Source organism: Ranitomeya imitator, chromosome 4, assembly GCF_032444005.1.
Source record: "Ranitomeya imitator isolate aRanImi1 chromosome 4, aRanImi1.pri, whole genome shotgun sequence".
Lineage (NCBI taxonomy): Eukaryota > Metazoa > Chordata > Amphibia > Anura > Dendrobatidae > Ranitomeya > Ranitomeya imitator.
This window is the reverse complement of record NC_091285.1, coordinates 43,525,959-43,542,094: the sequence shown is the minus strand read 5'-3', so window position 1 is coordinate 43,542,094 and position 16,136 is coordinate 43,525,959. Positions and strand designations below refer to the sequence as shown.

Genomic DNA, 16,136 nt, shown 5'->3' with positions numbered 1-16,136 from the left:
ATATAAAATACTCACCTAGTCCCGGCGCTCCTGACGCTGCCCCTGCCTGTCACACTGTCTCCGGGTGCCGCAGCTCTTCCGGTCACTGGCACCGCTCAGAGGAATGAATATGCGGCTCCACCCCTATGGGAGTGGAGTCCATATTCATTTCTCTAATGAGCGGTCCCACGTGACCGCTGACAGGAAGACCTGCGGCACCCGGAGACAGTGTGACAGGCAGGGGCAGCGTCAGGAGCGCCGGGACTAGGTGAGTATGCCTCAGCGCCCTCTCCCCCTCACCCGCCGACCCTGCCACAGACCGTGACTCGAGTATAAGCCGAGAGGGGCACTTTCAGCCCAAAAATTTGGGCCGAAAATCTCGGCTTATACTCGAGTATATACGGTAAGTCTGTTATAACATCTAGATGTAAATCTATTGATAGTCCAACTTTATTCGATATTACTGACAAAATGTTCACTCATAATTCCTTTGTGTATTCTAATACCTTAAGGAATAATACTTTAAGAAAATAGAGTTCTAAATGGGAATGCATATTTCTCCCCGAGCAGTAAGAACCTCTTTTGTAAAGTATCTTTCTTTTTAGCCAGACATAATTATACGTTTTTAGGTTTTAAATTATTATTAGTATAAGTTTTATCCGTGATTATATAATTAGGATGATCTTCTGAGCCTTTTTTCCTTCCCTTTTTCTTCTCCTTTCTTTTCTTCCCTTTTTCTTCTCCTTTCTTTTCTTCCCTTTTCTGCCCCCACCAACCCTCCCTTCCTCTTTACTTCTCCCCTTTCCTACTGCCAAATTCTTTTTTTCTGTCTTTTTATCTTTTCTTATAATTATTTGTCTAAATATTACGTTAAGTTATGGACAATATTGTATTTTTTTCCCGTTACTTTCTCCTTTATTGTAAAAATACTTTATTTAAAACTAAAAAAAAAGGAATGTGTCAGCAGGTTTTTGCCATTTAATCTGAAAGCAGCATCTTTTAGGAGCAGAGACCCCCCGATTCCAGTGATGCATCACTTACAGGGCTGTGTTTTGCTGTTTCGATACCACCAGTGTTTAATCTGCAGGAGATTATCATTAACAAGGTGTCTCCTACCTCCTGATCCAACCCCACCCTCATGACTGATTAGCAGCTTTCTGTGTACAATGTATAGTTGACAGAATACTGCTAATCAGTGGTGTGGTTATACACAGCATACCAGGATGGGGATGAGGAGGCCATGCATACCAGGATAGGGAAGAGGAGCCATGCATACCAGGATAGGGATGAGGAGCCATGCATATTAGGATAGGGATGAGGAGCCATGCATACCAGGATAGGGAAGAGGAGCCATGCATACCAGGATAGGGATGAGGAGCCATGCATACCAGGATAGGGAAGAGGAGCCATGCATACCAGGATAGGGAAGAGGAGCCATGCATACCAGGATAGGGATGAGGAGCCATGCATACCAGGATAGGGATGAGGAGCCATGCATACCAGGATAGGGATGAGGAGCCATGCATATTAGGATAGGGATGAGGAGCCATGCATACCAGAATAGGGAAGAGGAGCCATGCATACCAGGATAGGGATGAGATGGCCATGCATACAAGGATGGGGATGAAGGGGCCATGCATACCAGGATAGGGAAGAGGAGCCATGCATACCAGTATAGGGATGAGATGGCCATGCATACAAGGATGGGGATGAAGGGGCCATGCATACCAGGATGAGGATCGGGATGAAGGAGCCATGCATACCAGGATGGGGATGAGGGGATGAGGTGGCCATGCATACCAGGATGGGGATGAGGTGGACATGCATACCAGGATGAGGATGGGGATGAAGGGGCCATGCATACCAGGATGGGGATAAGGTGGCCATGCATACAAGGATGGGAATGAGGAGGCATGCATACCAGGTTAGGGATGAGGTGTCAATGCATACCCCTGCTTAAACTCGAGTCAATACATTTTCCCAAAATTAAGTGCCTCGGCTTATACTCGAGTATGTACGGTAAAAGATTAAACATCAGTGAACAGAACAAGCGCAGGTCACTACTGTTAGCTGCAGGTGCCCTCTGTATAGAACAGGTACAAGTTGGATTAGGTGCAGGTGCAGTTCCAGAGCCAGAGGACAGGAATACGACATCATACTGAAAGAAGAACACATGCACATTTGGCCTATTTGACAATACAAGCTTACAGTGGAGGTTGGGCTGTGTTCCCACTAGTGAGATCAGTTGCATATTTTCCGAACATAAAAAGTCTGCAATGTATTACAGTACCAGCAAAGAGATTTGATGAAATTTTACAAAATCTTTCCTATGTACAGAATAAAAATTCTTGATGGAATCTGAGCAGAAATTGACCTGCTGTGTGGCCAGCTTATGTTGTGGATGCACACCATGGATTTCACTCCTTGCAATGTCCAATGAGAAATCCGTGGTAAATCCAGAGTAAAAGATTTGAATCAATCAGCCCTGTTTACATCCCGGGCTAACCGAACCTTACTCTTTTAGTGACCAATTGCACTTTCCATATTTTTTTTGGAGAGCAATGGTTTATCAATATCAGAAACAATCTAAGGGAATTTGAGGACCTCTGGTATTTGTCTGGGGTGTGGACAGTTGACCCACATTGGTAAAATCTATTAACAAGACTGAGCCCAATTCAAAGATTTTACCGGAGAATTCTGGGGTAAAAAGCTTTGAAAAGTCACAAAATTTTAGTGCAACTCAAGACTGTGGTAAAATTTGGCAACTGTAACCATCCTTACGCCATTTTCACCCAGCTCTGACAAAGTGGGAGTATGACCACGTGGTAACCCCTGCTTGTCAAAGGCGAAGTTGCTTACACCACAAAACTTACTCTAGTCGTTGACTGGATTAAGACTTGTGGCGAGGCACAAGTCACTTTTTAGATGCTCCTAATTAAGGTGTGCGCTTCTTAATGAATCAGGAGTGTGTGACTCCAGCACATCTCCTCATCAAGACCGGCGTGAAAAAAGGTCTTGATAAATCAGGGCCGTGGTGTCTGTGGTCAGCATTACAGCACATAAGAGAACATGGAAAGATAATACTGGACGCCCATCAGTTGCCATATTCCCCTTGTACAGATATGACAGCTCACCTATTTGTAAGTATCCATCTGATGTACGATGGTATTTAGAAGGTTTACCCCGTCCTTCATGTAAAGCTTCTTTGTCTGACTGAAGACTCTGAAAGAAACAAGTAAAAAACTAATTCTGATTAATATTTTAAGAGAAGGACCTGTAATATAGTGTGTAGTCCAAGAGAAGAGAGCCTAAAATCTTGGCATTGAGACACTGAACCTAGACTGTACACTGTGTACAGATTCTTCTCAGCAGTCAAATTATTATCAATCATCACTATCAGGATTGCAGTGAAAAATAATACATATTTATAGATAACACAGCAGCCACCACTTACAAGGATGGTCACAGCTCACCTCCTCCTTCGCCCTGCACAGTGATCTCTGCACAGGTTACGGAGCATGCCCACAACACTCTCAGAAATCAATGAATATCCTCCAGTTCTACATTTTTTCCTATGATCCATGTGGCTGCTCAAAAACATCTCGCTAAATGCTGTTAAAGAGGACATGTCACCAGGTCAAAAGTGGCAAGTCTTTTCTCCCTGGGTATGCAGTTTTAGTTTTTATTTTTTATATCCGCAATTTGATTCCATAGTTATAGTTTTTGTCATTTAGTGCACGCTTTTTATGGTCCTTACTATCGGGGCATCACTCACAAGATTCTCTGGGGGGCATGTCTTTAGGCTGCTCTGCGTAATAACCCTTGAGCCATGCACCCTTGGTAAATACCCTACAATTAGCCCCAAATAATAACACCCATATCTCTGGAACCGTATAACTGAATATGCCATTTTTCATTTAATTAATATCTGAGGATAAGGATTAAAACAGCATAAAAAATGGGAGACAGGTCCTGGAGCCAAGATGACCTGTCCATAATCAAGTGCACAAAATAAAATGTATGAGAAAATCTTATAATATGTAAAAAAAAAAAACAGATTTTTTAAAAATATTTTCTAAAAATATAGTATACAGTTAGGTCCAGAAATATTTGGACAGTGACACTACTTTTGACATTTTAGCTGTTTACCAAAACATATTCAATGTAAAGTTATATCATTAATATGGGCTTAAAGCGAAGACTCTCAGCTTTAATTTGAGGGTATTCCCATCCTGATAGGAGTAACGGTTTAGGAATTACAGCTCTTTAATATGTACATGCCTCATTTTAAAGGAACTAAAAGTAATTAAAAATAATAATAAATTAGTAATTAAAATATAGTAATTGTATAGTAAAAGTATAGTAATTAAAAAGCTTTTGAGAGATCTGTCCAAAGCATCACAAAAAAACCTTGTGGCGTGCAGAGCTGAAATCACGAGGATTCGGTCACTGTCCAAATATTTCTGGACCTTTTAGTGGTCGTGATACATTTATGGGATTTGTCATAAGCGTATAACGGTATTAAGTAAGCTCCCTCTAGTGGCAACGGCTGAGAGCCAGCATGTCTCCGAAAGTCATATCTATGCAGGAGATTTGGAGCTTTGTGTCCGAAAGATGATTTGAAATGACATTACCCAGTCTGGCTCCGAGACATTCTACTACATCAGGTCGTGTTCTGCAGAGCAGCCAGTTCATCCATGTGCCAGGGAGTGGCTACTGCGCGCTCACTGTACAGTGGCGGTGATGGAACCGCACCCTGCAATGCCCTGATGACTGGAAGTCAGGGTTCACAGGGAAAAAGGTCATTTTCTCCCTGCAGCCGCTGCTCCAGTAAGGGAGCCAGACCTGATTAATAAGCCATTTACCTGCAGATTACCTGTGCAGTGTTTTTGGAGATGATTGGTTTAAGGGGATAAAGCTAAAATATTTTAAGTTAATTTTGGACCTAAAAACAACATGATATAAACATGGTGATTTACTATAAGGAATCCTGGAGGCGTCTGCTTATCCATAAATAGCAGCTCTGTGTCCAGGGGGAAAAGAAGCAAATAATGGATCTGAAATGCATGAATCATACGGAAAAGTCCACAAAAACAGGAAACTATCCTTGTACTGACGGTTCACTTGCATGTTAACCCCTTAACTCCCCAGTGTGGTTAAGGACCGGGCCAATATTTACAATTCTGACCACTGTCCCTTTATGAGGTAATAACTCTGGAACGCTTCAATGGATCCCGGTGATTCTGAGATTATTTTTGTGACATATTGAACTTCCTGAAAGTGGTAAAATTTCTTTGATATTACTTGCGTTTATTTGTAAAAAAAAAAAACAAAAAACGAAAATGTTAAAAATTGTGCACTTTTCCAACTTTGAATTTTCAGGCCCTTAAATCACAGAGATATGTCACATAAAATATGTAATAAATAACATTTCCCACATGTCTATTTTACATCAGCAAAATTTTGGAACCAACCTATTTTCTTTTTTTGTTAGGGAGTTATAAGGGTTAAAAGTTGACTAGCGATTTCTCATTTTTACAACACCATTTTTTTTAGGGACCACATCACATTTGAAGTCACTTTGAGGGGTCTATATGATAGAAAATACCCAAAAGTGACACCATTCTAAAAACTGCACCCCTGAAGGTGCTCAAAACCACATTCAAGAAGTTTATTAACCCTTCAGATGCTTCACAGGAAATTTTGGAATGTTTAAAAAAAATGAACATTTAACTTTTACTTTTATCACAAAAATTTACTTCAGATCCAAATTTTTTTTATTTCCCAAGGGTAACAGGAGAAAATGGACCCCAAAAAGCTGTCGTGTAATTTGTCCTGAGTACTTCACAGAAGTTTATGACGTAGAGCCGTGAAAATAAAAAAATCATATTTTTTCCACAAAAATTATCTTTTCACCCTTAAGTAGTCAGCGCGTTTCCACAGACCGTGTGTCCGTGGACAAAACACACTGACATGTCTGTTTTTTTAATGTGAGCACGGGCTGCAAAACGCCCCACACACGTGCATACACAACACACAGATGTCATCCGCGTGACACGCATCGGTGCCGGGGAAGAAGCGCTACAGTAAGCGCTGTTCCCCGACGCCGGGTGCTGAACACGGCTCTCATCATTCTCCCTTGCTCTGCCGGCGATCGTCACAAGCAGGGGAGAATGATGAGAGTTATATTTAAGTGATAAAAGAGACAGCAGGCGATGGCCGATGGGTCTATTACTGCCATCAGCCTACACCTGCTGCCGATAATATTAGTGACAGCAGGAGGGGCTGATGGGGGTATTCATCAAACCGCCGCCTGTATTTTCTATAACCAGCCAGGCAGAACTCACAGCTGGGGGCTGCAACCCTTAGCTGTCAGCTTCAGCAAGGTTGGTTATCAAGCCTAGAGGGGTCCCCACGGTGTTTTTACTAATTATTTAAATAAATAATAAAAAAAAAAACAGCATGGGGTCCCCCCCCATTTTTGCCAACCAGCCTTGCTAAAGCTCACAGCTGGGGGCTGGTATTCTCAGGCTGGTAAAGGACCATGGATATGGCCCCCCCCCCCCCCCCAGAGCCTAAAAATAGCAGCCCGCAGCTGCCCAGAAAAGTCACATCTATTATATGCACCAATTCCAGCGCTTTGCCCGGGTCTTCCCACTTTCCCTGTAGCGGTGGCGATTGGGGTTCATATTTGTGGGGTTGATGTCACCTTTGTATTGTCAGGTGACATAAAGCCCATGGCTTAGTAATGGAGAGGTATCTATTAGGCACCTATCCGTTACTAATCCTATAGTTTTGTGGTAAATAAAGACACAGCCAGAATAAAGTCTTTTATTAGAAATAAAACAAAACACACTATTTTATTTAAAAATAACAAACTCCATTATACTCACCTAACACCTAATTCCAACGAAGCCCTCGATCTCCTGTAATAAAACTAAAATAAAAAAACAACAATATCCCTGATCTGTGTGTCGTTCTGTCTCCCGCCGTAATCCTTGTCTGGGGGATAATTAGTTTTTAACCTGGATGGTGTCAAGATACTGTACGACCGTCCAGGCTGTGAACCACTGGTGAATGAGCTGCTATGAGCGCAGCGTCAGTGACTGGCGGTGACTTCATCGAGGTTACTTCTGGTCACTGAGGTTCCATTCACAGCCGGACTGAACTGCGGTGAATTCCGGTGAGATCCCCGCTAGCACCGTGGGCGTTCACGCCGCGGGGTCTCTGATCCAAATGCAGAGGTGCTGTCAGCCCTCTGTCGTCTTCCGGAATGCTGTGACTGCTCCTGGCACTTAGTATCGGGTGTCGGCTGTCAGAACCAGCTGACACCAGGCAGCGATCGCCCGTGCACCCCCCGTGTGCGGCGATCGCAATGACATAATATTCCGTTCATGGTCAAATAGGCCCAGATCACATGGACAAAATATTACGTCCAATGTCACAAAGGGGTTAAAGGGAGACTGTCACTATCATGTATCATGTCATGTATTTGCTTCCCCATCTGAGAGCAGTATGATGTAGGAGCAGAGACCCTGAATCCAGCAATACGTCACTTAATTGGCTGCTTGCTGCAGTTTTGATTAAAAACTTTTCTCTGCTGCAGATTTGACCGCTCTCTAAATGCCAAGTTCTATATAACTCCACCCACATGTTTACACTACCAGGCCAAGTAACCCACCAGTGATGATCCTCTGGTGATAAAACCCTGACTTTATGAAAACTACAGTAAGCAGCCGAGTAAGTGACATATCACTTGAATTAGGGTCTCTGCCTCTACATTATGCGGCTTTCAGATAAAACTTCAAATCCTGGCGGCAAATCGAAAGGCTAAATTTGAGAACACAGCGCCTGATTCAAAGCTTCTAAAGGGTACAGTTTCTCCAAAATTGTCACTCAAAATATTACTTCCACAAAATTGAGTGACCCTAATATTATATTATAGCAAATTTTATATAAAAAATGTAAACATCACAGGAAATACTGTCATGCTACTGTATCAACTACCAGTACCCAAAATATACGAGCTGCAACAATGGAAAATCTCTGCAGCCGCTACTAGATGGCAGTATGGTCCTGTATATGAATGGATCATCACACGGAGCCGCCATTCATGGCTGATACATTAATAGCTAAAGAAAAAAGCTCCAGAGATGTAACACAAAGACCAATTTATCTGTATATTACAGATCCTCAGATAAGTTCAGTCCGCTGCAAAACAAGATATATCTTGGTACGTTTTTTTCTTTTATTACTCTGCTTTATATGTGCCAGGCAGAGCGCAGGAAGCCGTTAACTTGAAAATACTGCCATGTAAACTGCATAGACAGGCAATTCATTTCTTCACCTGCAGGAGATTTACTATTGAAATTATTGGAAACGAAAATATTGTTGTATGGTTTATCGAGAGCCGTCTGTGCTTCTGAGACCTGAGACTCTGGTGAGCAGTGATGCGCAAAGTATTCCTTACTCTGAATATAGATCTTTAATACATCACTAAGCACAGGCTCCTCTAGTGATATATGTTCCGGTATATACACCACTGTGGTATTTACAGGGCTCCTCTAGTGATATATGTTCCGGTATATACACCACTGTGGTATTTACTGGGCTCCTCTAGTGATATATGTCCCGGTATACACCGCTGTGGTATTTACTGGTCTCCTCTAGTGATATATGTCCCCGGTATACACCGCTATGGTATTTACTGGGCTCCTCTAATGATATATGTCCCCGGTATACACCGCTATGGTATTTACTGGGCTCCTCTAGTGATATATGTCCCCGACTCCCCGGTATACACCGCTGTGGTATTTACTGGGCTCCTCTAGTGATATATGTCCCGGTATACACCGCTATGGTATTTACTGGGCTCCTCTAGTGATATATGTCCCCGGTATACACCGCTGTGATATTTACTGGGCTCCTCTAGTGATATATGTCCCCGGTATACACCGCTGTGGTATTTACTGGGCTCCTCTAGTGATATATGTCCCGGTATACACCGCTATGGTATTTACTGGGCTCCTCTAGTGATATATGTCCCTGGTATACACCGCTGTGATATTTACTGGGCTCCTCTAGTGATATATGTCCCCAGTATACACCGCTGTGGTATTTACTGGGCTCCTCTAGTGATATATGTCCCCGGTATACACCACTATGGTATTTACTGGGCTCCTCTAGTGATATGTCCCCGGTATACACCGCTGTGGTATTTACTGGGCTCCTCTAGTGATATATGTCCCGGTATACACCGCTATGGTATTTACTGGGCTCCTCTAGTGATATATGTCCCCGGTATACACCGCTGTGATATTTACTGGGCTCCTCTAGTGATATATGTCCCCGGTATACACCGCTGTGGTATTTACTGGGCTCCTCTAGTGATATATGTCCCGGTATACACCGCTATGGTATTTACTGGGCTCCTCTAGTGATATATGTCCCCGGTATACACCGCTGTGATATTTACTGGGCTCCTCTAGTGATATATGTCCCCGACTCCCCGGTATACACCGCTATGGTATTTACTGGGCTCCTCTAGTGATATCTGTCCCCGGTATACACCGCTATGATATTTACTGGGCTCCTCTAGTGATATATGTCCCCGGTATCAAGCGCTACAAAGAAACTGGCTCATATGAGGACCGCCCCAGGAAAGGAAGACCAAGAGTCACATCTACTTCTGAGGATAAGTTTATCCGAGTCACCAGCCTCAGAAATCGCAGGTTAACAGCATCTCAGATTAGAGACCAGGTCAATGCCACACAGAGTTCTAGCATCAGACACGTCTCTACAACATCTACAACAACTGTTAAGAGGAGACTTTGTGCAGCAGGCCTTCATGGTAAAATAGCTGCTCGGAAACCACTGCTAAGGACAGGCAACAATCAGAAGAGACTTGTTTGGGCTAAGGAACACAAGGAATGGACATTAGACCAGTGGAAATCTGTGCTTTGGTCTGATAAGTCTAAATTTGAGATCTTTGGTTCCAACCATTGTGTCTTTGTGCGGAGCAGAAAAGGTGAACGGATGGACTCTACATGCCTGGTTCCCACCGTGAAGCATGGAGGAGGAGGTGTGATGGTGTGGGGGTGTTTGCTGGTGACGCTGTTGGGGATTTATTCAAAATTGAAGGCATGCTGAACCAGCATGGCTACCACAGCATCTTGCAGCGGCATGCTATTCCATCCGGTTTGCGTTTAGTTGGACCATCATTTATTTTTCAACAGGACAATGACCCCAAACACACCTCCAGGCTGTGTAAGGGCTATTTGACCAAGAAGGAGAGTGATGGGGTGCTACACCAGATGACCTGGCCTCCACAGTCACCAGACCTGAACCCAATCGAGATGGTTTGGGGTGAGCTGGACCGCAGAGTGAAGGCAAAAGGACCAACAAGTGCTAAGCCTCTCTGGGAACTCCTTCAAGATTGTTGGAAGACTATTCCCGGTGACTACCTCTTGAACCTCATCGAGAGAATGGCAAGAGTGTGCAAAGCAGTCATCAAAGCAAAAGGTGGCTACTTTGAAGAACCTAGAATGTAAGACATATTTTCAGTTGTTTTACACTTTTTTGTTAAGTATATAATTCTACATGTGTTAATTCATAGTTTTGATGCCTTCTGTTATGAACTGGTGGTTTAGGAGCAACATGGGACGAGCTCTGAAGGAAGTGGTACCTGTACTGACCGCAGTCCCTAAGCTCAACACAACACTAGAAGTAGCCGTGGGATGCTCCTGACACTCCCTAGGCACCTCGTCACAGCCTGAGAACTAACTACCCCTAAAGATAGAAACAGGAAAACTATCTTGCCTCAGAGAAAATCCCCAAAGGATAGATAGCCCCCCACAAGTAATGACTGTAAGTGGAGAGGGAAAAGACATACACAGAATGAAACCAGGATGTAGCACAGGAGGCCAGTCTAGCTAGATAGATAGGACAGGATGGAATACTGTGCGATCAGTATAAAAAACTACAAAAAATCCACACAGAGTTTACAAAAATCTCCACACCTGACTAAAGGTGTGGAGGGTAAATCTGCTTCCCAGAGCTTCCAGTTTCACTGAATTAATTCATACTGACAAGCTGGACAAAACATAGAAAGCACAGAACGGATAAGTCCACAACCTGTGGACAGAAAAGAGCAAGCAAGGACTTAACTTTGCTGAACTGGTCAGGATAACAGGGAAATCCAAGAGAGATGAGAATCCAACCAGGAACCATTGACAAGTGGCACTGGCTGAAGGGAAGAGCCAGGCAAAAATAGCTGAGCAGAAAGACAATCAGTGGAAGCAGCTGCAGACTGCTAAATCCAAGGAGCAGCCATACCACTTAAAACCACCGGAGGGAGCCCAAGAGCAGAACTCACAAAAGTGCCACTTACAACCACCGGAGGGAGCCCAAGAGCGGAATTCACAACAGCCTTCAGTGTGAATGTACAATTTTCATAGTCATGAAAATACAGAAAAATCTTTAAATGAGAAGGTGTACCCAAACTTTTGGTCTGTACTGTATGTCCCAGTTTACACCGCTATGGTATTTACTGGGCTCCTCTAGTGATATATGTCCCCGGTATACACCGCTATGGTATTTACTGGGCTCGTATAGTGATATATGTCCCCGGTATACAGCGCTATGGTATTTACTGGGCTCCTCTAGTGATATATGTTCCCGGTATACACCGCTATGGTATTTACTGGGCTCGTATAGTGATATATGTTCCCGGTATACAGCGCTATGGTATTTACTGGGCTCCTCTAGTGATATATGTTCCCGGTATACACCGCTATGGTATTTACTGGGCTTCTCTAGTGATATATGTCCCAGGATACACCGCTATGGTATTTACTGGGCTCGTCTAGTGATATGTCACGGTATACACCGCTGTGGTATATAGTGGACTCCTCTAGTGATATATGTCCCCGGTATACACCGCTATGGTATTTACTGGGCTCCTGTAGTGATATATGTCCCCAGTATACACCGCTATGGTATTTACAGGGCTCCTCTAATGATATATGTCCCCGGTATACACCGCTATGGTATTTACAGGGCTCCTCTAATGATATATGTCCCCGGTATACACCGCTATGGTATTTACTGGGCTCCTCTAGTGATATATGTCCCGGTATACACCGCTATGGTATTTACTGGGCTCCTGTAGTGATATATGTCCCCGGTATACACCGCTATGGTATTTACAGGGCTCCTCTAATGATATATGTCCCCGGTATACACTGATATGGTATTTACTGGGCTCCTCTAGTGATATATGTCCCGGTATACACCGCTATGGTATTTACTGGGCTACTGTAGTGATATATGTCCCTGGTATACACCGCTATGGTATTTACTGGGCTCCTCTAGTGATATATGTCCCCGGTATACACCGCTATGGTATTTACAGGGCTCCTCTAATGATATATGTCCCCGGTATACACCCCTATGGCATTTACTGGGCTCCTCTAGAGATATATGTCCCGGTATACACCCCTATGGTATTTACTGGGCCCCTCTAGTGATATATGTCCCGGTATACAAAAAAGTTGGTGAACTTTGTAAAATGTGAAAGAAATGATAATGACTTGGAAATTTCTTACAGCCATATTTTATTAACATAAATCATAAATTGAACGTTGGACATTTCTGTATTACATTTAAAAAAATTAACTCATTTTAAAATTGATGGCATCAACACATTTCACAAACGTTGGGACTTGGTTGACAATAGGCTGCAAATGTAATGAAAAACAGCAGGAGAAGCAGTTTTCAACTAAGTCACATGACTGTGTATAAAAAGAAAGAGCATGTTAGAAAGGCAGAGTCTCTTAGAAGCAAAGATGGTCAGAGGTTCACCAATCAATTTGAAAAACTGCGCCTAAACATTGTGGAGCAATTTCCGAAAAATGTTCCTCAATGTAAAATTGCAAAGACTTTGATATTATGTACTGCAGATGGTGAAATATTCAAACGCTTCAGGGATTTTGGAGAAATACAAGGGTCAAGGCCGAAAGCCAATAATGGTTGCTCCTGGTGATAAACATCCAACGTTCAACCTCTCACCTGTGTATGTTTTGTTGTGAATATAAGTTGGTTACAAGGGAACTACAAATCATTGTAATCTTGTGTCATAGAACTCCAACTTTTCTTTGGATTGGGTTTGCATATCTCCCAGTATACAATATGGTATTTACTGGCTTCCTGTATAACTTAATAAAATGGGGTTAATCAAGAATGAAAGTTATCTCCTATCCTAGGAGTTTTACTACTGGGACCTCCAGAAAGTCGAGAACTGGGCTTCTAACTGGTGCAGAAGTCGAGCATGTGCAACTTTGCTTCTTTCATTCTCTAAGGAACAGCTGGAAACTGCTTAGCGCTGTTCACCAGTCTCACAGACAACAAATGAAAAGCACATGCCCAACATCAATTCTATTCACAGTTCTCAGGAATGATGGCTATTCCAGCAGTTGGACCAACATGGATTAGCAAATTATCTCCTATCCTATGGAGAGAAGCCAATTTTCAATCTTTGGAAAACACTTCTAATAACACAGTGTGCCAATAGCTCCACTGCTCCTCGTAGGTGTGGCTGTAGGTAGTTAACATGCTGTCTTTCAAAACTACGCCTATGCAGGATATAAAGATAAATACAGAAATTAATAGGCACATTATTTTTCCTGAGCAGTGATAGTTACAGACAATTCTTGTCTTCACAATTCTCTGGAAAAGTAAATCACAGAAATCTAAAGTGACTGGTTGTTACATAAATCTTATGTACATAAGGCCAAGCTTCATTTTTCCAGATGCTGGCTGACCTCCAAACCTCAACACTCGCAGAACGCATTTCCCCACATTGAGCACATGTTGTCCGGAACATCTTTACAGGAAGTTGTACTTCCACTTGATTTCCATGGAAGAAAATCTCTGATTCAGCACAGACCTCTAACCTAACAACTAATAATACATGGAATTTCAGATTTCCTACTTTCACAAGTTCCTTGTGCTGTACTGCAGATACTTATCACTCCATTACAGATCCCTCCTTGTACAAAACAAGCTGAAGGAGTTTTCAAAGTACAGAAAAAAAACATCATAACTTAGACCATCAATGTTCAAACTGTTAGGATATTCCCCCACGGACAATCCACAGCAAAATGGGGCACGTCATGGATTTACAATCGACACGGAAGGGTTAATCTAACTTGCAAAATTTTTCTATAGCGTGGAATACATTTTGTAAAATCTCATCAACTTTGATGCAAGGCTGGAGTGCTAACCACTGAGCCATCAATTGGTGATGATTTTAGGTTGATGGTCGGCAATAAAATGGTCATCCACTAATCTCCAGACAATCACCATAAATTAGGACCACAGACATGTAAGACGAACTAATATATCTAAACCAGAGCAGTGCCGGTCAATTATAACTAAGTGAGGAGCGAGTCACAGAGGCACCTGTTAAATTAGAGTTTAAATAGGATATTGGAATATTATAGCAAAAGTGAATATTTTGGGAGAAATCAGACAAAATATATTTTCCAAGAGTCAACATTTGCCCCATCAACAAGAGGTAATAAAAAAAAAAAAACATACCGTATATAAAATTATATATTTACACACACAAATAATATTATATATATATAGATATATGTATCTATCTATCTATCTATCTATATATATATTCACACACACTGCTTTCTGGGCTGATTAAATAAGCTCTTTTTCACTACAAACGGTGTGCTGCCTCCATCTTTTCTATTTTATAATTGAGGTTTAGTATTTGCCTGGGGGGCTCTGCACCCAGACTTTATATATATATTTCATCATTCCCCTTCTCATGTGCAGTACCATGGAATAATTGGTGCTCTAAAAATTATTACGGTAATAGTAATTCGCCAAGCCAAAACCTGAGCAGTGTACATATACCGGCCACTTACATCAAAAGGTAGGATCTCCACGGTGGTGTTATAAAGCTTATCTTCAGGGTGCTCTATGTTTCCGCTTCGGAAAAAATACCTAAAGGAAAAAAATAAATAAATTAAGAACAAAGTTCTCAAGTCAAAGACAGATGAAGGTCGATATTGTGATAACAAGTAATTATTTCTTGTAGTCTAATTAACTCGTGTCTTAGGGAGGAGGAGACGCGGCATCCACAGCCAGAAGTTCTCAATCAAAAAACCCTTCTGATCCCCACCTTCTATTTTCAGCATAACGTTGTAATGCTGGTTTACCTTACCCTTCCCTTCCACAGCTTCATACGAGACGGTGAAATGTTTTCTATAACATCGGCGTATAACATCTGCAGTTACCACCACTTACGCTGTTCTTCGCTGTACTGCATTAATAGCGGTGCGTCCATTAATACCAGACTGTGTGATTGGCCTTTAGGAGGCTTTGAAAGCCGCTTTATTGAAATTCTAAGGCAGGTGATATAAGAAGAGTCGGTAGAGCGGGATAAATACTGTAGAAGCTGTGCAAACATTTGCTGAGCGAAATCAAGATGAACCTGAAAACTTAATTTACACATTTTAGGCAATTTTCGCACACTTACCAAATGCTTGACACCTGGAATAATACGTTCACTTCACCGGTACAGACGTATTCTAATAGTCAGTTTTAGCTTTTTCATTTGTGGTGTATATGAATATGGGCGTTTAACACCAGGGGCAATTTTTTGTGTTTCTTCACCAACCATTTTGTGGATTTATACAAAACAAAACACATTCTTCACCATGTGACAGTTTTTCCGACACAAGTTTCTTAGTGCCTTAAAGTCAAGAATTCAATAAATGAAAGCAAAGATGATACTCTGTACTGCACCCAGCACAGTGTTAGAGCAATGCATGTAACCCTCAGAGGAAGGCCATGTATCCTACGCACAGTATTAGAGCAATGCATGTAACCCCCAGAGGAAGGCCATGCATCCTACGTACAGTATTAGAGCAATGCATGTAACCCCCAGAGGAAGGCCATGTATCCTACGTACAGTATTAGAGCAGTGCATGTAACCCCCAGAGGAAGGCCATGTATCCTACATACAGTGTTAGAGCAATGCATGTAACCCTCAGAGGAAGGCCATGTATCCTACGTACAGTGTTAGAGCAATGCATGTAACCCCCAGAGGAAGGCCATGTATCCTACGTGTACAGTAT

At 42.4% G+C, this 16,136-nt stretch overlaps 1 protein-coding gene across 2 annotated transcripts in view; it reads right to left on the bottom strand.

Annotated features, from left to right (window-relative positions):
• The window catches only part of MGAT4B (alpha-1,3-mannosyl-glycoprotein 4-beta-N-acetylglucosaminyltransferase B), a 470,916-nt gene that overhangs the window by 19,620 nt on the left and 435,160 nt on the right, over positions 1-16,136 (bottom strand). For both annotated transcript variants that reach the window (XM_069763603.1, XM_069763604.1), the window contains exons 12-13: positions 14,922-15,000; positions 3,114-3,201 (exon numbers count right to left, since the gene is read on the bottom strand). In XM_069763603.1, the coding sequence (XP_069619704.1) occupies positions 3,114-3,201; positions 14,922-15,000 (167 nt within the window). The remainder of the gene's footprint in view (positions 1-3,113; positions 3,202-14,921; positions 15,001-16,136) is intronic.